General features: G+C 42.4%; 1 protein-coding gene across 5 annotated transcripts in view; it reads left to right on the top strand.

The window, feature by feature from the left end:
• Nucleotides 1-20,295: 20,295 nt before the first annotated feature.
• DDR2 (discoidin domain receptor tyrosine kinase 2) overlaps nt 20,296-24,996 on the top strand; it is a 171,658-nt gene continuing 166,957 nt past the window's right edge. For 2 of the 5 annotated variants that reach the window (XM_070467702.1, XM_070467700.1), the window contains exon 1: nt 20,621-20,836. Coding sequence is in view for 1 of the 5 variants with exons in the window: in XM_070467705.1 (XP_070323806.1) it covers nt 20,831-20,836 (6 nt within the window). In the remaining 4 variants the exon portion in view is untranslated. Of the gene's footprint in view, nt 20,317-20,619; nt 20,837-20,974; nt 21,347-24,996 lie in introns of those variants that run through there. The other 3 variants (XM_070467704.1, XM_070467705.1, XM_070467701.1) reach the window with 3 other exon arrangements.

Here is a 24,996-nt window from a genome sequence, read left to right on the forward strand (position 1 = left end):
GCACTTCACTTGATGTACTCTGAATATAAGTTAAATAAGCAGGGTGACAATATACAGCTTTGTGCAGTAGCTTGAACATTCTTTGCATTGCCTTTCCTTGGGATTGGAATGAAAATTGACATTTTCCAGTCCTGTGGCCACTGCTAAGTTTTCCAAATTTGCTGGCATATTGAGTGCAGCACTTTCATAGCATCATCTTTCAGGATTTGAAATAGCTAAGCTGAAATTCCATCACCTTCCACTAGCTTTGTTCGCAGTGATGCTTCCTAAGACCCACTTGACTTTGCATTCCAGGATGTCCTGGTTCTAGGTGAGTGATCACAACATCCTGGCTACCTGGTTTATTAAGATCATTTTTGTACAGTTGTTCTGTGTATTCTTGCCATCTCTTCTTAATATCTTCTTCTTCTTTAGGTCCATTTCTGTCCTTTACTGTGCCCATCTTTGCATGAAATGTTCCCTTGGTATCTCTAATTCTCTTGAAGAGATATTTAGTCTTTCCCATTCTATCATTTTCCTCTATTTCTTTGCATTGATCACTTAGGAAGGCTTTCTTATCTCTCTTTGCTATTCTTTGGAACTCTGCATTTAGATGGGTGTATCTCTCCTTTTCTCCTTTGCCTTTTGCTTCTCTTCTTTTCTCAGCTATATGTAAGGCCTCCTCAGACAACCATTTTGCCTTTTTGTATTTCTTTTTCTTGAGTATGGTTTTGATCACCACCTCCTGTACATGTTACTAACCTCCATCCATAGTTCTTCAGGCACTCTGTCAGATCTAATCCCTTGAATCTATTTTTCCCTTCCACTGAATAATCAGAAGGGATTTGATTTATGTCATACCTGAATGGTCTAGTGGTTTTCCTTACTTTGTTCAATTTAAGCCTGAATTTTGCAATAAGGAATTCAAAATGAAGTACGTTTTGAAGAACAAAATGAAGTAAGGCACAGGCTAACAGAGTTTTGCCAAGAGAACACACTGATCATAGCAAATACCCTCTTCCAATAACTTAAGAGAAGACTCTACACTTGAACATCACCACATGGTCAATACTGAAATCAGACTGATTATATTCTTTGCAGCCAAAGATGGAGAAGCTCTATATAGTCAGCAAACACAAGACCAGGATCTAACTATGGTTCAGATCATGAACTCCTTATTGCAAAATTTAGACCATTAGTGAGTAACGAGATTGAATCAGTAGTCAAAAACCTCCCAACATAGAAAAGTCCAGGACTGGTGAATTCTACCAAATATTTAAAGAAGAGTCAACATCAACTTTTCTAAACTCTTCCAAAAAAAAAAAAAAAATAGAAAAGGAGAGAACATTTCCAAATTCATTTTTTGAAGCTGGGATTACCTTATACCAAAGCAAGCCAAACAGAGACACTACAGGAAAACAAAATTACAAGACAATATCCCTGAAGAACATAGATAGAAAAATACCCATTAAAATACTAGCAAACTAAGTTTTCAGTAGCACATTAACATAATCATGTGGGATTTATTCCTGGGATGCAGGGCTGGTTCACCATCTTCAAATCAGTAAACGTGATGAACCAAATTAATAGAATAAAGTTTAAAAGTCATATGATCATCTCAGTAGGTGCAGAAAAACTTTTTCAAAATTCAACATTCTTTCATTAAAAAAACAAAACAAAATGAAACTCTCCAAACCTTAGGCATAGAAGGAATGTATCTCAGCATAATAAAAGTCATGGACTTCCCTGGTGGTGCAGTGGATAAGAATCCACCTACCAATTCAGGGGACAAGGGTTTGCCCCTTGGTCCAGGAAGATTCCCCATGTGGAGAAGCAGCTAAGCCTATGCGCCACAGCTACCGAGCCTGTGCTCTAGAGCCTGTCACTGCATCTGCTGAGCTTGTTGCTGCGACTCCTGAAGCCTGTATGCCCAGAGCCTGTGCTCTGTAGCAAGAGATGCCACTGCAATGAGTGAGAAGCCCATACACCACAGTGAAGAGTAGTCCCCAGTTGCTGCAACTAGAGAAAACCTGTGCACAGCAGCAAAGACAGTGTAGCCATGAATAAACAGGAAGGAAAAATAAAGGTCATTGAGACAAGACTACAGCTAACTCGACAGTGAAAAGCTGTAAGTTTTATCTGTAAAATCAGGAGCAAGATAAGAATGCCCACACTTGCCACTTCTATTAAATATAGTACTAGACGTCTTAGCCAGAGCAATTAAGTAAGAAAAAGAAATGAAGCATCCAAATTGGAAAGGAAGAAAAATTGTCTGTTTGCAGATGATATGATTCTGTATATAGAAACTTTATTTATTTATTTATTTTTTTTCACTTAAACTGCACATTTATTAGCACTGGTGCTGCGACACAGCACTTCCAGTGAACATGCGGAGCTGCATGGAGGTGACTGGACAGGTGAGGTGCAGACTCGGGAACCGCGGGGCCTTACTTCTTCCACTCGTTCTTGTCGTAGTCCCACTTGGCCGAGAAGCCCTGTATATAGAAACCTTAAAGACTCTACCAATAAACTGTTAGAACTAATAATTGAATTCAGGAAAGCTGCTGAATACATAATCAATGTACAAAAATCAGTTGTGTTTCTATATACTAAAAATAAATTATCCAAAAAATAAATTAAAAATCCCATTTAAAACAGCATCAGAAATAATAGAACACTTAGAAATATATTTCCTCCTCTGTCCATGGGATTTTCCAGGCAAGAGTACTGGAGTGGGTTGCCATTTCCTTCTCCAGGGGATCCTCCCAACCCAGGGATTGAACCCAGGTCTCCCACATTGTAGGCAGATGATTTTACCATCTGAGCCACCAGGAAAGTCTAGAAATATATTAATAATATATTAATATTTAACTGAGGAAGTGAAAGATCTGTATACTGAAAACTACCAAAGATTGATGAAAGAAGTTAAAAGAGACACAAATAAATGGAAAGATATTCTGTGCTCATGGAATGGAAAAATTAATATTGTTAAAATGTTCATACTACATAAATCAATCTATAGTTTCAATGCAATCCATGTCAAAATTCCAATGGCGTTTTTCATAGAGGTAGAAAAAACAATTCTAAAATTTACATGAAACCACAAAAGACTGAATAGCCAAAGACATCTTGAGCAAGAACAAAGCTGGAGTCATCACACTTCCTGATTTTAAGCTATATTACAAAGCTATAGTAAGCAAAACAGTATCATATTGACATAAGAATAGATACATAGATGTTTGGAAGAAAATAGAGAGCCCAGAAATGTTGGTGTTCTTTAGTTGCTGAGTCATCTTGGTATCTCCTGTGCCCAGTGGATTCTTTACCATTGGGCACATGGCGAGCCCAACCCAGAAATAAACCCATGGATATATAGTCAACTGATTTTTGACAAAGGTGCCAAGAATATACAGTGAGGGAAGATAATCCCTTCAGTAAATACTTCAGGGAAAACTGGACAGCCATATGCAAAATATTGAAACTGAACCCCCATCTTAACACCATACTCAAAAATCAACTCAAAATAGACTGAAGACTTAAACATAAGACTTGATGTAAAACTGTAGAACTGTAAAACTATTAGAAGAAAAAATAGAGGAAAAGCTATTTGACATTGGTATGGATGAGGATTTCTTGGATATGATCCCAAATCACAGGTTACAGAAGGAAAAACAGGTAAGAGAGATTGTTTTGCCAACAAAGGTCCATCTAGTCAAGGCTATGGTTTTTCCAGTAGTCATGTATGGATGTGAGAGTTGGACTATAAGGAAAGCTAAGTGCAGAAGAATTGATGCTTCTGAACTGTGGTGTTGGAGAAGACTCTTGAGAGTCCCATGGACTGCAAGGAGATCCAACCTGTCCATCCTAATGGAGATCAGTCCTGGGTGTTCATTGGAAGGACTGATGCTGAAGCTGAAACTCCAATACTTTGGCCACCTGATTCGAAGAGTTGACTCATTGGAAAAGACCCTGCTGCTGGGAGGGATTGGGGGCAGGAGGAGGAGGGGACGACAGAGGATGAGATGGCTGGATGGCATCACCGACTCGATGGACATGAGTTTGAATAAACTCCAGAAGTTGGTGATGGACAGGGAGGCCTGGCGTGCTGCAGTGCATGGGGTCACAAAGAGTTGGACATGACTGAGCGACTGAACTGAACTGATAAAGCTTTGGCACAGCTAAGGAGACAATAGAATGAAAAGAAACCTATGAAATGGGGGAAAACATTTGCAAACCATACATCTGATATGGAATTGATATCTATCTATCTATCTATCTATCTATCTATCTATCTATCTAGGAAATCCTCAAAATCCTCAATAGCCAAAGACCAAATAACTTGATTTAAAAATGGACAAAGGTGGTTGACCAGTTTTCCCAGCACCACTTGTTAAAGAGGTTGTCTTTTTTCCATTGTATATCCTTGCCTCCTTTGTCGAAGATAAGGTGTCCATAGGTCCGTGGATATATCTCTGGGCTTTCTATTCTGTTCCATTGATCTATATTTCTGTCTTTGTGCCAGTACCATACTGTCTTGATGACTGTGACTTTGTAGTAGAGCCTGAAGTCAGGCAGGTTGATTCCTCCAGTTCCATTCTTCTTTCTCAAGATTACTTTGGCTATTCGAGGTTTTTTGTATTTCCATACAAACTGTGAAATTATTTGTTCTAGTTCTGTGAAAAATACCATTGGTAGCTTGATAGGGATTGCATTGAATCTATAGATTGCTTCAACCACTTGTAAAAGAATGAAACTAGAACACTTTCTAACACCATACACAAAAATAAACTCAAAATGGATTAAAGATCTAAATGTAAGACCAGAAACTATAAAATTCCTAGAGGAGAACATAGGCAAAACACTCTCTGACATAAATCACAGCGGGATCCTCTATGACCCGCTTCCCAGAATATTGGAAATAAAAGCAAAATTAAACAAATGGGACCTAATGAAACTTAAAAACTTTTGCACAACAAAAGAAACTATAAGTAAGGTGAAAAGACAGCCCTCAGATTGGGAGAAAATATTAGCAAATGAAGCAACAAAGGATTAATTTTCAAAATATACAAGCAGCTCATACAACTCAATACCAAAAAACAAACAACCCAATCAAAAAGTGGGACAAAGACCTAAACAGGCATTTCTCCAAAGAAGACATACAGATGGCTAACAAACACATGAAAAGATGCTCACCATCACTCATTATCAGAGAAATGCAAATCAAAACCTCAATGAGGTACCATTACATGCCAGTCAGGATGGCTGCTATCCAAAAGTCTACAAGCAATAAATGCTGGAGAGGGTGTGGAGAAAAGGGAACCCTCTTACACTGTTGGTGGGAATGCAAACTAGTACAGCCGCTATGGAGAACAGTGTGGAGATTCCTTAAAAAACTGGAAATAGAACTGCCATATGACCCAGCAATCCCACTTCTGGGCATACACACCGAGGAAACCAGATCTGAAAGAGACACGTGCACCCCAATGTTCATCGCAGCACTGTTTATAGTAGCCAGGACATGGAAGCAACCTAGATGCCCATCAGCAGACGAATGGATAAGGAAGCTGTGGTACATATACACCATGGAATATTACTCAGCCATTAAAAACAATTCATTTGAATCGGTTCTAATGAGATGGATGAAACTGGAGCCCATTATACAGAGTGAAGTAAGCCAGAAAGATAAAGGCCATTACAGTATACTAACACATATATATGGAATTTAGAAAGATGGTAATGATAACCCTATATGCAAAACAGAAAAAGAGACACAGATGTATAGAACAGACTTTTGGACTCTGTGGGAGAAGGCAAGGGTGGGATGTTTCGAGAGAACAGCATGTATATTATCTAGGGTGAAACAGATCACCAGCCCAGGTTGGATGCATGAGACAAGTGTTCGGGCCTGGTGCACTGGAAAGACCCAGAGGAATTGGGTGGAGAGGGAGGTGGGAGGGGGGATTGGGATGAGGAATACATGTAACTCCATGGCTGATTCATGTCAATGTATGACAAAACCCACTGCAATGTTGTGAAGTAATTAACCTCCAACTAATAAAAATAAATCGAAAAAAAAATGGACAAAGGGTCTGAACAGATCTGAACAGATATTTCTCAAAAGAAGATACACTAATGGCCAATAATTATATCAAACAATGCTTAACATCACTAATCACCAGGGAAATTTAGATGAAAACCACAATGAAATGTCAACTCACACCTGTTAGGATGACATTTATTAGAAAAGCCTGAGAGAGTAGACATAAAAAATAAGTATAAAAGGGATAGGAGGTGATATAAATATTAATTTACATTGTGGTAATCATTTGACAATATATATGTAAATCAAAACAGCACATGTAAACGTCAAATAAATATAATTTTCTTTTTATTTTTATACTTCAATGAAATTTATTTTTTTTTGTATTTATTTATTTATTTATTTATTTATTTTCCATTTATTTTTATTAGTTGGAGGCTAATTACTTTACATCATTGCAGTGGTTTTTGTCATACATTGAAATGAATTAGCCATGGAATAAATATAATTTTCATGGTCAATTATACTTCAATAAATCTGTTAAAGATTAGCTCTATAATTTGTACACTAGAGCCCCTGCTTCTTACTACTCTGTGCCCTATATTGTTTTGGATTTTTTTCTGCTGCTGGTGAAGTGAGGGGACCAGTGCTACATAGCCATAAGCTTTATTTCCTCCCTGGTTAGAATGCATTGGCAGGTAAGGAAGAAAGGAGAAACTTGGGGAGGCAGAGAACGGAGAACCAAGATTCAGGGAGAGCTCCTTTAGGTAAGTACTGAGATCAGCTGGCTCCTACACTGGGTTCCCCCATCACTATGAGTCTCAGTTGCCAGCATAAGGAGGACCTTTTCTAAGCCACTGCTGGGATTTCAGGTCCCGCTAGCACCATGTTTTTCTTCAAGTCATTGTGAATCATTCTCCAGTAATGGGAACACAGCAGGGTGAACGGTGTCTGGAATTCTTCATTCCTGAGTTGAGAAAATCCTATTCTCTCCACTTACGCAAGCATAACTTGTTTTGAGGAAAGGAACAAAGCTCATAGCTAGCCTGGGCCTGTTCTGGGACTTTCTGAAGGGACGGATGCCCTGTTGCCTGCCAAGCCCCCCTGTTCCCATCCCATCCACTCCTGATATCCCACTGCTCCCGTACTGCCAAGAACGTGCCCTTGCTTCATCTTCCTTTTTAACAAATTGTCTTTCTCCACTATGATGTTTAGATACCTTGTATGGCACTAGCTCACTTGGCTTATCAGAGTAAGAGATGCTGAAAAAGCTGGGTACTTAAATTTTTTAAAAAACATTTTATTGAAGCATAGTTGATTTACAATGTTAATTTCTTCTGTGCAGCACAGTGACTCAGCTATCCATGTATATACATTTTTCATATTTTTTCACTTATGGTTTATCACAGAATACTGATATAGTTTCCCGTGCTGTATACTAGGCCCTTGTTGTTTAATCATCCTATACATGATAGTTTGTATTTACTAACCCCAAACTCCCAGTCCAACCGTCCCCCATGGCAACCACATGTCTCTTCTCTCTGCATATAAGTCTGTTTCTGTTTTGTAGATGAGTTCATTTGTACCATATTTTAGATTCCATGTGTAAGTGATATGATATTGTATTTGTCTTTCTTTTTCTGACTTACTTCACTTAGGATAATAATCTCTAACAGCATTCATGTTGCTGCAAATGGCATTGCTTCATTTTTTTTTTTTTTCGGCTGAATAATATTGCATTATATATGTGTACTACGTCCTTTTCATCCATTCATCTCTCAATGGACTTTTAGGTATTTCCATGTCTTGGCTGTTGTGAACAGAGCTGCTATGAACATAAGGATGTATGTTTCTTTTTTAGGCAATGGCAACCCACCCTGATATTCTCCCTGGGAAAGTCCGCTGGCAGAGGAGTCTGGCCAGCTCCAGTCCATGGGGTTGCAGAGTCTGACATGACTTAGTGACTAAGCAGCAGCGGCTGCAGCTTGGAAACATGCCCAAGAGCTGGGCACTCTTGACCTCCTGCCTCCTTCCCTACCTTGTTCATTTTGGTTCTCATTCCAGAATGACCCTGAGAGCTCTAGGAGCTTTGGTATTTCTCTCTCCCCGGCTGACTCCCAGAGTGAGGTCCAGCACTAGCAAGAGCTAATCTCTCTGCTTTCTTTCTGTCTTCTTTGTTTAGAGCCCACACTTTTCTAGCTGTCTTCGGTCTTATTGTGGACTTATTGAAGTACACTTACTGAATTCATTCACTCAACATTAAATAAATATTTATGTGTTCCTAATATAGGTCAAGAACAGTTATAGAGATTTGGGGCTATGGTAGTAAACAGAAATAGAAAAGGCAGAAAGTATTAGTGAGAGTAAAACATTAGAAATGGTGGTCATATTTCGCTGAAAAGTGGCATTTGAGTAAAGTCCTTTGGGAAGATAGGGAGCAATCCAGGTGAATAGGTGGGAAAGCGTACTCCATGTAAAAGAAAAAGGTCCTGGGCCTGGGTATCTGACCTAAGGAGGCATGCTGGCATATTGGAATAGTTGAAGTGAGTTGGGACTGCCACAGAAAGGCCATTAGAAACATTCTGTGGAGAGGAGTGGCCCTTGGAAGGAGCTCCAGCTGGCACAGCAAAGACTGGCATCCCAGCAGGGAGGACACACGTGGGTGGCCATCTAGATGAGACACAGATAATGGGTGAAGAGTGTGTCCAAGGCATGATAATTTGCCTATTGTCTCTCAGCTTTAAATCCATTCTTCTATGTTCTGCTTTGTGATGTTGGAATTGAGTATCTGCAAACTATAGTCAGAGATTCTTTTATCAACAGACTTCTTTTTTGATTCTCCCAATAAGAGGCCAGAGATTAGGATTGAAAACCTGGAGGAGGAGAGGAGAGAGTCATTTCCTGTTTCTTGGTATCAGTATTTTTACTCCACTAGCGGCCCTTAACTCCAGCAGTGGCATTTCATGCCACCAGGGCAGTCTGTTCCAGCTTCCAGCTTCTTTCTACACTCCCAGAGCCAGCCTCAACATGTCACATCAACGGTACCATCAGAAACTATATTATGAACAATCTTAGAGATATGAGCTATCGTTAAATGGCGCTGCCTCCTTCCAGCTCCTAAGTTCTCATAGGCCAAACCCTTCTTTTATTCTCCCAGCGTCAGGGTGACAGCTGATTTTTGCAGTTGTTATTTCTGATTGGTCTGCTCTCCAACACCTTGGTGGCAAATTCCTCATATAAGATCCCCTCTGTTGAAATATCTAGTATGGTGTCTGCTTTCCCACGTGGGTGCTGACTGATACAGCAGCAGAGCTTGGAGCACAGAACTCAAGAGGGAAGTATTACTCAGGAATCCAGGCAAATAAACAGTTGATCAACAAGTGGTGAAAAAGTTACTGGGAATCCCTAGGTGAGACTCTGAGTGGATTTTCTTGTCTGTTATAATTGGAATAAGGATACCTACCTTCTATTCTTGTTGAAATGCTAATTTCCCAGAAGAGATGCCCATGCAGAGACCTAAAAGGAGTGTGATTTCAAGGCACAGAAGCCCACTGGATACAGTTTGAACAACACATGGGGATGTATTACAAAGATACAGAGTATAATACAGGAACAGAAATCACCTACTAACCTTGGGAAGAGCTTGGGACTGGAAACTAGAAAACCATCAGGACTCTCCATTGCCTTTGCATTTTTTGAACATTGAATTCATTCTTTTCTCTGTAATGTAGAGATTATTACCACCTAAGGCTTCAGAGGCAAGATTTCCTCTTTCTAAGAAACCAGTCCAGGCTGAAGTTGCAATCCCTTGATCCACTTTCAAATTTATGAAACGATCTCTTGCATTTTATGAAACATAATTAAAAAATAGCTTGAATTAGCTGTCTATCCCTGATCCCTTCAATTATGGCCAAGGAAGTGGAGGTTCTTCAATACAAGCATGGATTTTGGTAGCCCACCCCTGTAGGAGAGAGGGCAGTACTGAGGTCACTGTGGATTGAGCAGACCTACAAATATTTACTATTCTGGCCTCAGGAATGTTGATAAAACTTGGAATCAGGGCCATGACCAGATGTAGGTCCTTAATCAGAGACAGACCGGCCATGATTCCACAATTCCTCCTCCATCAGGCTCAGAGTGATTCTAACAAGGTGCAGGGAAAGAGGGGTGAGACTGTCTGCAGGCCAGGATCCTCTGTAGGAAGCGGAAGGGAGGCAGACTCAGTCTCCATCTCTCCGTTCACCTCTGCCAGATCTCTCTCAAGTGTATTTAGAGTCCTCATGAAAAAAAAAAAACAAAACAAAAAACAACTCTACCTCTTACCTTCATCCTATTGAAGAAACTGGGGCTCCCCATGGGCAAAGCAGAGAACAAGAGATTGCAGGGCTTCATCTGTGTCCACAGAGACTGTTGACATCCGACGAGGGGATCTTCTCCAGACTCAGTTCCCGTCTGGCCACTCCCCTGGCCCTCTCTTGGACTACACAGGCTTTACCTATTTTTCTCTGTTTATTTTGTTGTCCTTGTATCTTTTAACCTGGAGAAGGTAATGGCAACCCACTCCAGTATTCTTGCCTAGAAAATCCCATGTACAGAGCAGGCTGGTGGGCTGCATCGCAGAGTCGGACATGACTGAGCAGCAGAGACACCTTTTAAACGTTAAAAGTATTTTGTGCAATTGCATGATGTTTCGGAAAGAGTCATGGATAGGGACTCACATGTGAGTTCTGTGATGTGCTTTTCTCTCCTGTTTTGTGTGACCTCAGTCATCACTTAACTGTTCTGGGACTCAGCTGTAGAACAAGGGGGCTAGGCTGGTTGACATTTGAGGCTCCTCCCAGTTTACCCTGAACTGAGTTCATGATAGAAGAACTTGCCCTTGCTTTGTGTCACACAGGTCTTGCAACTGAAGCTTGTCTGCTCATTGTGAGAGCTCTGGCGAAGGCCACTGGAGAATTCTGATGCAGCCTGGCTTCGTATAAACGGTTCCTCTCTGGGACACGAAGGGCCCTGGAAAACGTGGATTCCATCCATAAGTCTAACATTTGAGCTTTCCCAGAAGCATACAGGATTACATAGAATCAAAATCTGGTCTTTATCTTGAAAGGCAATTTGAGTGCTGCTGGACATTCCAAACTGGAATTGTACTTGGAAAAATAACATTGGCACTATAAATTCCTTTCTGCGTTGAAATATGTTGTGTATTAGAAACAGAGAGCTGGTGTTTATGGTGTAACTCAGGGCAATGCGATGGAATTATGCATTGAGAGATGAATGATAGAGCGTTCAGCAAACAAAAGCTCTAAAGTGAGATGTTTTAGAAGATAAAATTATATTTAATAATTATGTAGAGGCTCTCCCGCCAGGAACTCAGAGATATTAACCTCTCAGGCTTCTGAATGTTCTCCAGAGATACACACGGAAAAGAGGATGAAGCCCTAAAAGCGAGACTCAAATAACTAAAGGTCCTCTGATTTTCCAAGCTTCTTGGATCCCTAAGAGGACAGTCAGTTGGGATTATGGTGTTTCTCTTCCAGACACCGGAAAAAACCCAGTCCGGATGCGAGGCAGCTGAGGGTCTTCAGATTTCATAAGGAGGGTTATCATTATGTATAAAATGATTGCTCCAAACTGGGCCTGAGCATGGAAAAATGATATGGCTGCTCAAACTCCACTCTGCTCTGAAAGATGTGTATAAGGAGCTGGGAGACAGTTCAATTAGCTGGGGGTTGTTTTTGCAGAGCGCAGACAAAGAGGAGGTAAACTGGTAGCAGGGGAGACTCGGGAGAGATAAAAAGCAGAACTTTTGACGCCGAGTGTTGATAAACCCTCTGGCTGTTGAAGGATCCTGTTCTCTTGGAGATATTTTAAAGTAGGTTACTTTCTTATCTGACAAGGACAGTTTAGATTTCCAGACTTAAGCCCAGAGAAGGGTTGCATTCCTAGGATGAGACTATGAAATGCATTGTTTAAAAAACTCCTTTTGTAGCCTTCACTCTCCTTAGGGAATCTAAGCTGAGTTCACAATGCCTATTTTTTTCACCCTCTCATCTCAGAATTTCTGCCGAAGTGAAGATTTGTTATTCTTTCTTCACAGTGAAAAAGGAAATGGGAGAAGAGAAAATCATCAGGAAATCAGATAAGCTAGTTCACGCGAACTGGGGGTAAACCAAGAGGCTAGAGGCTCTCAGGTGTGTTGTTGATAGCAAATGGGCAGAAAGAGCACGGAGAATGGGAAGAAGTGGACTCCAACTCAGATTCTGCCATTTGCCAGCAACAACTTCAACTAAGTTACTACTTCCCTGAGCTTCATTTTCCTTATTTGTCAGAGGAGGATATTAATATCTGCACTGAGTACATATTGGGGCTGTCTGAGGATCAGATGAAGTCATGTCTGTGAAAGCACTCCTCTGCGCTGTGAAATATTATATGTGGCATTGTTAAAAACGCAAGCGAATAAGAACCCGATTTTGGCCATTAACCTCAACTTCCTCTTTATGTGACTTTTCAGCTTGTCCATGGAAGAGTCACAGACAGAATGATTTTAATGTTTTAAATGTTCTCATTTCTTTTTCTGGTGGAACTGCTGAGACACCACGACCCAAAGGTGGGCTTCACAGGGGAAGGGACAGAGAGGAAAATATGTAGTTGATTCTCCAAATGGCTAACCAGCCTTCAATCCCTGAGTAACTAAGAACTGACTCTTTCCCCACCCTCTCTACATCTTTCCTGTTTACCCATAAGCACACACACTTTACTGTCAGCAAAGCACATACATGCATACATACATCAGTCAGTTCAGTTCAGTCGCTCAGTCGTGTCCGACTCTTTGTGACCCCGTGAACCGCAGCACACCAGGCCTCCCTGTCCATCACCAACTCCCACAGTTTACTCAAACTCATGTCCATTGAGTCGGTGACGCCATCCAGTCATCTCATCCTCTGTCGTCCCCTTCTCCTCCTGCCCCCAATCCCTCCCAGCATCAGGCTCTTTTCCAATGTGTCAACTCTTCACATGAGGTGGCCAAAGTACTGGAGTTTCAGCTTCAGCATCAGTCCTTCCAATGAACACCCAGGACTGATCTCCTTTAGGGTGGACTGGTTGGATCTCCTTGCAGTCCAAGGGACTCTCAAGAGTCTTCTCCAACACCAAAATTCAAAAGCATCAATTCTTCAGTGCTCAGCTTTCTTCACAGCCCAACTCTCACATCCATACATGACCACTGGAAAAACCATAGCCTTGACTAGATGGACCTTTGTTGGCAAAGTAATGTCTCTGCTTTTTAATATGCTATCTAGGTTGGTCATAACTTTCCTTCCAAGGAGTAAGTGTCTTTTAATTTCATGGCTGCAATCACCATCTGCAGTGATTTTTGAGCCCCCCAAAATAAAGTCAGCCACTGTTTCCACTGTTTCCCCATCTATTTGCCATGAAGTGATGGGACCAGATGCCATGATCTTGTTTTCTGAATGTTGAGCTTTAAGCCAACTTTTTCACTCTCCTCTTTCACTTTCTTTTTTTTTTTTTCTTCTCTATCACTTTCATCAAGAAGCTTTTTAGTTCCTCTTCACTTTCTGCCATAAGGGTGGTGTCATCTGCATATCTGGGGTTATTGGTGTTTCTCCCGGCAATCTTGATTCCGGCTTGTGCTTCATCCAGCCCGGTGTTTCTCATGATGTACTCTGCATATAAGTTAAATAAGCAGGGTGACAGTATACAGTCTTGACATACTCCTTTTCCTATTTGGAAGCAGTCTGTTGTCCCATGTCCAGTTCTAACTGTTGCTTCCTGACCTGCATATAGGTTTTGCAAGAGGCAGATCAGGTGGTCTGGTATTCCCAACTCTTTCAGAATTTTCCACAGTTTATTGTGATCCAGTCAAAGGCTTTGGCATAGTCAATAAAGCAGAAATAGATGTTTTTCTGGAACTCTCTTGCTTTTTCGATGATCCAGCGGATGTTGGCACTTTGATCTCTGGTTCCTCTGCCTTTTCTAAAACCAGCATAGACATCTGGAATTTCACAGTTCATGTACTGCCGAAGCCTGGTTGGAGAATTTTGAGCATTACTTTACTAGTGTGTGAGATGAGTGCAATTGTGCAGTAGTTTAAGCATTCTTTAGGATTGCCTTCCTTTGGGATTGGAATGAAAACTGACCTTTTCCAGTCCTGTGGCCACTGCTGAGTTTTCCAAATTTGCTGGAATATTGAGTGCAGCACTTTCACAGCATCATCTTTCAGGATTTGAAATAGCTCAACTGGAATTCCATCACCTCCACTAGCTTTGTTCGTAGTGATGCTTTCTAAAGCTCACTTGACTTCACATTCCAGGATGTCTGGCTCTAGGTGAGTGATCACACCATCGTGATTATCTGGGTCGTGAAGATCTTTTTTGTACAGTTCTTCTGTGTATTCTTGCCACCTCTTCTTAATATCTTCTGCTTCTGTTAGGTCCATACTATTTCTGTCCTTTATCAAACCCATCTTTGCATGAAATGTTCCCATGGTATCTCTAATTTTCTTGAAGAGATCTCTAGTCTTTCCCATTCTGTTGTTTTTCTCTATTTCTTTGCATTGATCGCTAAGGAAGACTTTCTTATACATACATACATATGTGTAATCTAGCTCACCAGTTATGATTGTAGGCAGGTTAGATTTTTTGTGCATTCATTTTCACATATGAATGTTGGAGAAATGCTAGTACCTAATCCCATAAAGTTCTTTTGAGAAATGAAACAATAAACATAAATTTCTTAGAAGAGTGCCTGGGGTACAGTCAGCACTCGGTAAACTATTCTTTCCTGATCTCATTTTATTCCCACAACTCAGAGTTGTGTATTCATATCATTCCTCATTTTATAGATGGGAACGTTAATGACTTGTTCAAGGTGACTCTGTTCATAGAGGTTTGGGCTTGGATCATTTTCCACTAAGGTCTATCGGAGGAGAGCAGCATCTGGTAACAAGCAGTGTTAAGACCCAGCCCATAGAGGGAAAACAAATCTTTCAGGGTCAAGATTATCCTTGAGACCTTGAAATCTCACATAAAAATAGTACTCACACTTTTGTGATAATCTCAAAAATTATATTTGAAACCTTTAAATTGCTCATAAAGATCGTATTCACACTTCCATAGGATAACTCTTAAGCACACAAAGGTTCTTGCATCATGAGCTTAACTCAGGAAGAAGCCAAATGAGAGTCTTTATGCAGCCCACTGGACACCAGGACCACTCTGCTTAAGAAAACCAGAGTATTTCTACTGCCTACAAGATTTTCTCTGTTGATTTTTTTTAAAATTAAGACTTTATGACATATATGTCAATGGATGTATATATTATGGACAGATTAACTAATAAAAAGACATCTTATTATAAGGATTAGGTTCTAAAACTGGTACTTCAGTTAAATGTGTATACAGTAAGACTTCATTCTATACATTGTTCTCTTTTTTGGTGAGGTATAATTTCTTTAAAATCCAGGGATTATCAGGCTTTGTTAATTATTGATGTAGCAGACACTTTTGGCTTGTCCTTTTTAAATTTATTTTTTACTTGAAGTATAGTTGATTTATAATGTCTTACTTTCTGATGTACAGGAAAGTGGCTCAGTTATAGACATATATATTCTTTTTTATACTCTTCTCCATTATAGTTTATCCCAGGATATTGCATATAATTCCTTCTGTTCTATGGTAGGATCTTGTTTTCTATCCATTCTATATATACCAGTTTGCATCTATTCACCCCAAACTCCTCGTCCTTCCCTCACCCATCCCCCTCCCCCTTGGCAATCACCAGTCCATCCTCTATGTCTGTGAGTCTGTTTCTGTTTCACAGATAGGTTCATTTGTGCCATGTTTCACATTCCACATGTAAGTGATATCATATGTTATTTGTCTTTCTCTTTCTGACTTATTTCACTTGCTATGATAATCTGCTGTTGCATCCATGTTTCTGCAAATGGTATTATTTCATTCTTTATTTTGTGGCTGAGTTGTACTCCATTGTTTATATGCACCACATCTTTATCCATTCATCTGTCAGTGGATATTTTGGTTACTTCCATGTCTTGGCTATTGTGAATAGGGATGCTATGAGCATGGGGGTGCATGTATTACTTTTTGAATTAGCTTTGTCCAGATATCTTGGCTTGTCTTAAATGTATGACACTTCTTTTCCGAGAACTGACCCACTAGTGAGTGTGATGGAGTGATGTTCATATTACATAACTCATTGCCCTCCACAGTTTAGAGATAGAGGATGAATACTTGAAACACACCTGATCAGTCAAATTCTTCATCTCAGGATTGCAGAACTGGGCTTCAGAAAACTAGTCACTGTTTGTCATTTGCTTGAAGTAAGGAGAAATATATATTTGAGAATTAAGGCCTCATTTTAGGGTAAGCATCTTCAATAATGTGTGAAAAGAAGTAGAAAAGTCTGGTCTGCTGGAAAAGAATAGGTTTAAGCAAGATGTGTAAGACACAAGGAGAGAGAGAGAGATGGAAAATGAATGGATAAATGAGAGAGAGAAATGGGGAGGGAGGGAGAAGAGAGAGGGGGAATAAAGAAGGAGAAAGAGAAGAAAAGAAAGAGAAAGAGAAGAAGAGAGAAGAAAGTTAATTAGGAATTAATTAATAGTGGCTAATTTCTGGTTTTAATTCCTTGTGAAGCTTAAATGTACCAGGATTTCCCCTGGTGGCTCAGACGGTAAAGAAACCGCCTGCAATGCTGAAGACCTGGGTTCGATCCTTGGGTTGGGAAGATCCCCTGGAGGAGGGCAAGGTAACCTACTCCAGTATTTCGCCTGCAGAATCCACATGGACAGAGGAGCCTGGCGGGCTGCAGTCTGTGGCACTGCAAAGAGTTGGACACAACTGAGCAACTACGCACAGCACAGAGGCTTAAATGTACCAATTGGGTTTGGTTTCTGTGAACTCCTACACAGCCTGTTAAGATATTAAGATGTATGTACGTGTATTTTTTAAACTGAGTTACATTCCTTTTACTTCCCACTTTTATTTTACTTCCTAAGGCACCACACATGTCTCCAGCCCTTGAGAATTTGGAGACAGAAATACTATAGTTATTTCAACTCTTTAACACTTGTATTTACTTGGAGCTGGGTATATTGACTAGAAAAGATCTTAAAAAAATCATCTTGCATACTTCCTTACTTTTAATTAATCCTGCATCTTGGCCATTCCAGATAGATCTGTCTTATTTTTAGTAAAGTTCAGGTAATGGAATTCTATATGTTTGTCAGTAATTCATTTTTAGTGTGAAACAGTCCTCATAACTAGGATGGATTACCTCCCGTGGAAAATAAATAATTCTGGTTGCAATGACTCATGTTTCCCAAAGCATTCCAGGAGACAAAATCTGTTCACAAAAGAGTAACAAAATGATATTTCTCCACATCTGTTCCCACAATTTTAGGAATTCCAGCCTTACTCAAAACTCTGTCAAATAGTTATGAGAATCTCCAGGAAATATTTTTCTGTGTATTCTGAGAATTATGCTTTCAGCTTTAAAATGGCCTTTGCCATTTTCTTTCTTTTCAGCTGCAGCTTGTGTAGCAGCCTGAGTGTATGTTAGCTGCTCAGTCCTGTCTGACTCTTTGCAACCCCATGCCTGCTAGGCTCCTCTGTCCATGGAATTCTCCAGGCAAGAATACTGCAGTGGGTTGCTATGTCCTTCTCTGGAGGATCTTTCTGACCCAGGGACTGAACCCGGGTCTCCTGCTTTGCAGGTGGATTCTTTCCCACTGAGCCATCATTGGCTGTTGTCAAATCTGAAGGAGCATACCCCTCTCCTCCAACCAGAGCTGTCTTCCAAAGTGGAGATTCAAATCTGATGATCCCTCCTAATGCTTTCAGTATCCCTCAGATATTTTAGTAAAATACTGCTTTCAGCGTTTCTTTGCTCTATTTTTGGTAGCATCTTCTTCTTAGAATTCAAGGTGACACCCTCAGATTGGTCTAAGAGTAACCTGAGTGAACTGAACTGAACTGAACCTGAGTGATGGGGCTCCCTTTGTAGCTCAGCAGTAAAGAATCTGCCTGTAATGCAGGAGACGCAGGAGATGCAGGTTCAGTCCCTGAGTCGGGAAGATCCCCTCGAGGACAGCGTGGCAACCCACTCCAGTATTCTTGCCTGAAGAGTCCCATGGACAGAGAAGCCTGGTGGGCTACAGTCTACAGGGTCACAGAGAGTCAGACACGGCTGAAGTGACTGAGCACACACACACGCCCTGAGTGATATACTTGGTCATTTTCTAGAGCTTTTCCCTATCTTTGACGCAGCTTGGTTGTACCTGGGGCTGTCTTTTGTCCCTGTTTCTCTCTTCACTCAGTGAGTTTCCCCCTATAGTCTCCTTGGTCTGTGAACCAATAGATTCTTTTAAAAGAATGTTTATTTTCGGTTGCACTGGGTTTTCGTTGCTGTGCGCGTGCTTTCTGGTTGCAGCGAGTCGGAGCTGTTATTCTCTGCAGGGCGCAGACTTCTCATTCTGGTGGCGGCTCTTGGTGCGGAGCTCAGGCTCCAGGGTGCTGGCTTGGTACTTGTGGCACAAGGACTTAGTTTTCCCACAGCATGTGGAGCCAGGGAAGTTCGAACCCGTGTCTGCTGCATTGGCAGGCAGATTCTTACCTGCTGGACTACCAAGAAAGTCCCAGCAGCAGACTCTTGACAGCCCTACCTATTCTTTCTCAGACAGACCCCAGTGTGTCTGAGTTCTGTAGGCAGCATCACTGGCTCAAGCTGGACTTTTAGTTACACAGATACACAGACAGACAACCAGCCCTGATGATGGAGTTCAACCACCTTAAATACTGGTGTTTGAGGACACATAGTTTATTTATCCTTTATTACCTTCTGGCTTCATGAAATTATTACACTGTTTTCCACATTTGCCCTGTAGTCTCACTAAATCCGTGAAATTATAGGTCAGGCTATCAATGCATTCTTCCTGGTCATGGCAAAGAGGTAAATGATTATAGGCCTAGATATCTGGGAGGATTCTAGGACTATTTCTGTAACAAGACATCTGTAGTTGTTTCAAGCAAGCACCCAGTAAAATGCCTAATAAAAGCTGAATATATATTTATTGAGTTGAGCTGAATCAGTCACCCTCAGCTAATTTTGGATTGTCTAAGTTATTTGCAGTCTTCCTAATAGATTTATCTCTGCATTGTTTTTTCTCTTTGTAAAATACCCTGAGTTCTAGTGTTTCCTCTTGGTCTTTGTTTTCTACCTTCAGTCACCTCTGTGTCTGCCCTCTGATCGTTCTCCGGGTTCTCCATGTCTTCCATCTGGAAAGCACAGATTTGGAAGACTACTTTCTGGTTGAGCTTAAAGGCCTTTTCAGGACTTAACACTGGCAGCTTGATTCCTCATGGCCATGCGAACTGGATGTCCTCTTGCCTTCCTCTTCCTCTTCTGAAATATCTCTCTCTTTAAACTTACTATGAGAGTGTCCTTGCATGATCCCTTTCCACTCTTTTTTTCCTGTTTGTCCCACCTCTCTCCTTGCTCATCTTGGGGGCTGTGCAGCCCCAGATTACCTGCCAAAGTACAACAGGGAAGAGGTGGGGATCACTTACGAGGGAGAAGGTCTTTTTATGAGGAAGCATTGCTCAAAGGTGGGTTAGGTCTTCTCAGCCTCTTTTGCCATCTACCTTCCTTTCTGGGTTTGCTGACCTTGAGTCTCTGCTTACCTTGCATTTCCTGAACTCACAGAGCTTCAAGACCTCCAGGAAAGACCAAGCCTGTGCGTGGTAAGGAATGATCCGGGCTCCGAAGGGTTAATGCCAGGAGCCTTGATGGATGGAGAGGATTATTAGTTACTCTTCTAAAGAGCAGAGGAAGGGTTCCTCCCTGTCACTTACTCTCTCCTTTCACATGATCTTTCTTCGCAGCAGTGGATAGGAAAAAAAAAAAAGAGGAAAAAAGTTTCAAAATAATTTAGAAAGTCCTTATAAATACTTGTGTTTTCATTTAGCAGCATGGATTCAGGACAGCAACAGACCCTCAGAGGGAGCAAACAACTGGGAACTGAGTGAAAAAAAATAGGAGTCCGAGACTCTCAAACTATCTAGTTCCTTTTTTTTGGGGGGGGAGGGGGTAGTAGGGGTGGAGGGGAGGATTAAATAAAATCTTTTGTGGGGGAGGGCTCAGCTCTGGACTTTCATGGATAAAACACTAAAAATCAGCTTCATGTGTGTGACCCAACTGTCCTGGAAGCTTCGGTTGGAGGAGAATCCAAACCTTAAGTTGTGCTCATAGCTTCAGCTCAAGTAAGAAAAATGAGGTGGGGGGTCACAGGGTGGGGACCAAATCTTAGATGGAAGAAGGGGAGGGCTCGGGGGATGGATGCGGTGGGGATAAGGCGGAAGGGAACTGTGTCTTTAAGTCTGTCCTATGGTTATACATATTTTTTCTTCTATGAATGGGTTTTGCTGTAAATTATAGCTTTGCCCGTGGTCCCTTGGGTCAAAAGAAATAGTCTCTAAACAGAAAACAGCTCTGATTGGTGACTTTCCTTCTTCCCTCCCCAACCCCCTTCCTAATTGAAACCAAATGTGCAATATATTGGATGCTGGGATCCCTGGCGCTTTCCCAGGAATCCTCAGAATGTGAGGTTTCTCTCAAAGGCATCTTGCATCAGCCTGTGGATGTATGCCTACCACGGGGCTCCTCCACCGGCAAAGTGGAAAAAGAAGCGTTTCACAACAGATTCTTCTTTTCGGGTTGGGGGAACGCAGTGGATTATAGCTCTGTTTTCTTCCATCCAAAACTGTGCACTTCTGGATGAACGTAAGTTATGTGTTTTGATTTTTTTTCTTCCTTCCTTTTTTTTTTTTTTTCACTTTTCCGAAAACGAAAGCTCTAACTATCCTTCTCCTGGTGTCTCAGGAAAAGTTTGAAAAAGGAGGCAGAAGGGAGTTTCATTTCAAGTCAGGCCAGGAAGGGAAGGGAATGGGGCACCATAGGCTTGAGAAATCCAAGGTTTCACATTTTGGGAGGCTGGATTTATGTTATGGAGAGAAGAATAAAGCACTACTAACCAAAGAAGACTGAAGCAAAATAAACGAATTCCATCGCAACTGCAGGATACAATAAACAGCGTCCGTAGAGTTGAAACTGTTGGCAGGCAAGACAGGCCGATCGCAGAGCTGATTTCAGAGATGGAGAAGCCTGAGCAGGGAGCTAAGTTTTCGGCATTTAGTAGTGGTGTTGGAGGGTCCTGAGTTTGGGAGAGGACAACTTTTTACTTCCGGTTTTTCAGGGGAGTCGCTGACTTAATTGTGAGAAGTACATCTTTGGGTAAGCGGTGGCTTCACCCTGAGGTTTAGGATGGCTGGGTGGGGGGCTGGCTGGCTGGGGTATTTTTCAGTTGGTGACGAGCCTCATCTTCCCCAGCTTGCTGGCCAGGGTGTCTTTCCCTTTGTTATCAAATGACTTGTGACTGTTTGCAGTTGGGACCTCTGAGTCCTGGCTGAGGTTCAAGAGTCTCATCCAAGGGGAAAGAGAATTTTTCCAAGTGGCTGAAGCTCTTAGGCCAGCCATTTGAGGCGGGAGTTTGCACTGCTCAGGCCAGGAGGGGTTCAGCACCATTTTGCTGACTGCTTGCCTTCTGCATCCTTTCCCTGGAGGAATGAGAGTCAGAGTCTGTAAAAGAGCCTTAGAGATCTCTCATGGCCCTTCATTTCTCAAGTGGTGGGGGTGCCAGAAGGGGGACTGACACATTCAGGGCCATACAGCAGCATTAGGAGTGAAGCTGCAGATGAAATCAAAGTTCTCTTTCCTGCTAATCCAGTGGTCTTTGTACTCCATACCTCTACATTCATGAGGTTGAGGCAGTTTAATGAACAAGTCACCACAAGGACATTAGTTATCCTCAAGAGAGGATGCCCAGTAGTGGTTCATCAGCAAATGGTATCTGTGGTCATCTTTGGTCATGTGTCTGTGTGTAAAATAAAAAAAGCGAGGTGCTTGTTCTACCCCAGACTCCATGCTCAGAGCTCTCCATCCATAATCTGAATCCTCACAGTTCCGGAGACATTATTCCTATTTTATGAATAAGGACCTTAAAACTCAGAGAAGTGGAGTGAGCTGCAAAAGGAAGTACAGCTAATAAGGTTGAAACTCACGAATGTCTGACTCTAAACTCTGCTCTGACTCATTGTAATAACACTCCCCTCCCCCACTCCACACACACATTTGATTACTTCCAAGTCAAAGTCCACATTTCCCTGGGTGGTGACTGATGACTAGGGGGCGAAGATGTCAGGCGAGGGGAGCAGTGCGGACCCTCTCTTGGAGGCCACTTCTGCACTTGGATGGTTATCTGCCTGGATACCAGAAAGAGGTTGCCGGTGGGCGGCTCTGTGCATTGAATCTGGGTGTTTGGTATATATCTACCTTTGTTCTGCAAAGAGCCTGGGATTTAGGTTCTGAAGACCCAAGTTCAAGTTCTGGCTCTCCCTTTTACTACTTGCAAAGCTGCTCTTCCTTTCTGTATCTTGGCCTCTGTATGTATTGTATGGGAATAATAGCACTACTTTTCTGTATTATTGTTTTAAGAGATATTGGACATGAATGCCTTCTGAAGGCTGTGAAGGGCTTCCCCGTACCGTTCTTGTGACAATGGACACTGGACACCGGGCTGAGATGTTAGGCAGTGGCTGCCGATGCTGGCGGGAGGGCAGCTGAACTGTGGGCTTCCGTCTGAGTGCCCGTCTCTTTTGAATGGAAGCAGTCCTTGCGCAGGGCACATCCCTGGACTTTCTGTCTGAAACGTCCCTCTGGTGCCTGACTTGGTTACACTACCTCATCCAGGGAGCTTGGTGGACATTGAAGGTCACCAGACTTCCTCTGCCTGGCTCTGCACCATCTCTGAGCAAGGAAGTTCTATTAGGATCAGTCCACAGCTTTCCCCTCGAAGGAGATGGCTTTTCAGGAGCTTCATATCTGGTTAAGGGTTGTTCCTTGACCCTGGGCCTTCCTCGTGTTCCCTCGTCTGTACCTGTGGTCAGAAGGGATACCTCTGCTCCTGGGAATGAGGGTGGGGGGGTGGGGGCCCAGCAGGTGCTGGAGAGACCCTGCCTCTGCTTCTAGCTAAGAGCTGTTTGCTTTATAAACACTAAAGTTAAGGGAAGTGTGGAAGGAATTCCCAGTTTCTCCTACTTAGAATCTGCAAATTGTAACTCCAACAGTCTCCATGTCTGTGACATATGCAGAAAGAGTATATTTGTCTCTTTCCCTGGTTCCTGGGACAGAGCTTCTGAAACCCTTGCAGTTTCCTAAGTATTGAGAGTATTAGGAGCATCTTTTGTTCTAATATTTGGCTTCTGACCCCTGTTCCTAGGGTAGAGCTCTTAAGTCCCTCAGGATTTTCTGGGCGGTAGGACTGCCTTTTTTTCTAATGAGGTGACTTTGGGTGGGCTCCTGGATGGAGGCTGGTGCCCAGGCAGACTAAGCCATAATTAGAAGCTTGGGATTCTCAGCCCTACCTCCAAGCTTCCAGGAGGGGGAGTAGGGCTGGAGATGGAGTTAATGATTAATTATGCCCACGTGATGGAAATCCCCGAAGTACCACGTTTGGGGAGCTTCTGGGCTGGTGAACACAACCATGTGTTTGGAGGGTGGTGCACTCCTGCTCCACACGGACAGAAGCTCCTATGCTATCTCGCGCTAGGTATCTCTTTGGCTGGCTGTTTATCTCTGCTGTTCAGTCGCTTCAGTCATGCCCGGCTCTTTGGACTATAACCCACCAGGCTCATCTGTTCTTAGGATTCTCCAGGCAAGAATACTGGAGTGGGTTGCTATGCCCTCCTCCAGGGGATTTTCCTAAGCCAGGGATTATACCCTGGTCTTCTGCATTGCAGGTGGTTCTGTACCGCTGAGCCACTGTGGAAGCCCCATTTAATCCATATCCTCTAATAGATAGTAAACAAGTACCCGTAAGTGGATGGCTTCCCTGGTGGCTGAGATGGTAAAGAGTCTGCCTGCAGTGCAGGAGACATGGGTTCGATCCCTGGGTTGGGAAGATCCCTTGGAGGAGGGAATGGATACCCACTTCAGTATTCTGGTCTGGAGAATTCCATGGTCGGAGGAGCCTGGCAGGTTGCAGCCCATGGGGTCACAAAGAGTTGGACACGACTTCGCGACTTTCAGTTCACTTCACTTCACATCAGACATAAGTGTTTTCCTGCCTTTTGTGAGCTGGTTTAGCAAATGATTGAATCTAAAAGGGGGTGGTGGAGATGGGGGATGGGCTGTGGCAACCTGTGATTTGTAGTCAAGTTGGAAAGAAGTTGTAGGTGTAGGCCCCTCTCCTGGGGGTCTGCACCAGCTCCAGGAAGTGAGTGTGTGAGTAGAGGAAAACAGTGAGTTTCTCCTAGACAATGTCTGAGCACAGAGTGGGAGTGTCATCCAAAGGAGTTCCCCCTCCTCTCTCCTCTAGCCTTGCTGTTAACTCACTGCTTTCTTCCCTTATACAGTCACTTCCAGACATTAAGTCATATGAATTATCTATCACATGTGACAAATCTAGTCCAGATCATTTCATATCATTACATTTTTTAAAGATCCATACTATTTATTTGCTATTTTTGGCTGTGCCGGCTCTTCGTTGCCGCCCCGGCTTTTCTCTAGTTGCGGTGATCAAAGGCTGCTCTCTACCTGCAGGCGTCTCATTGTGGTGGCCTCTCTCGTTTGGGAGCAAGGCTCCAGGGCACGTGGACTTCAGGAGTTGCTGCGTGTGGACTCAGTAGTTATGGCTCCCGAGCTCTAGAGCACAGGCTCAACAGCTGTGGCACATGGTTTTTTGATGCCCCACGGCAAGTGGGATCCTCCTGGACCAGGGATCGAACCCATGTCTTCTGCACTGGCAGCTGGACTCTCCACCACTGAACCACCAAGGAAGCTCATGATTACATTTTAATAGACTCACTAAACTGTTAGAGTGCCTC

This window comes from Odocoileus virginianus, chromosome 5 (assembly GCF_023699985.2).
Source record: "Odocoileus virginianus isolate 20LAN1187 ecotype Illinois chromosome 5, Ovbor_1.2, whole genome shotgun sequence".
NCBI lineage: Eukaryota > Metazoa > Chordata > Mammalia > Artiodactyla > Cervidae > Odocoileus > Odocoileus virginianus.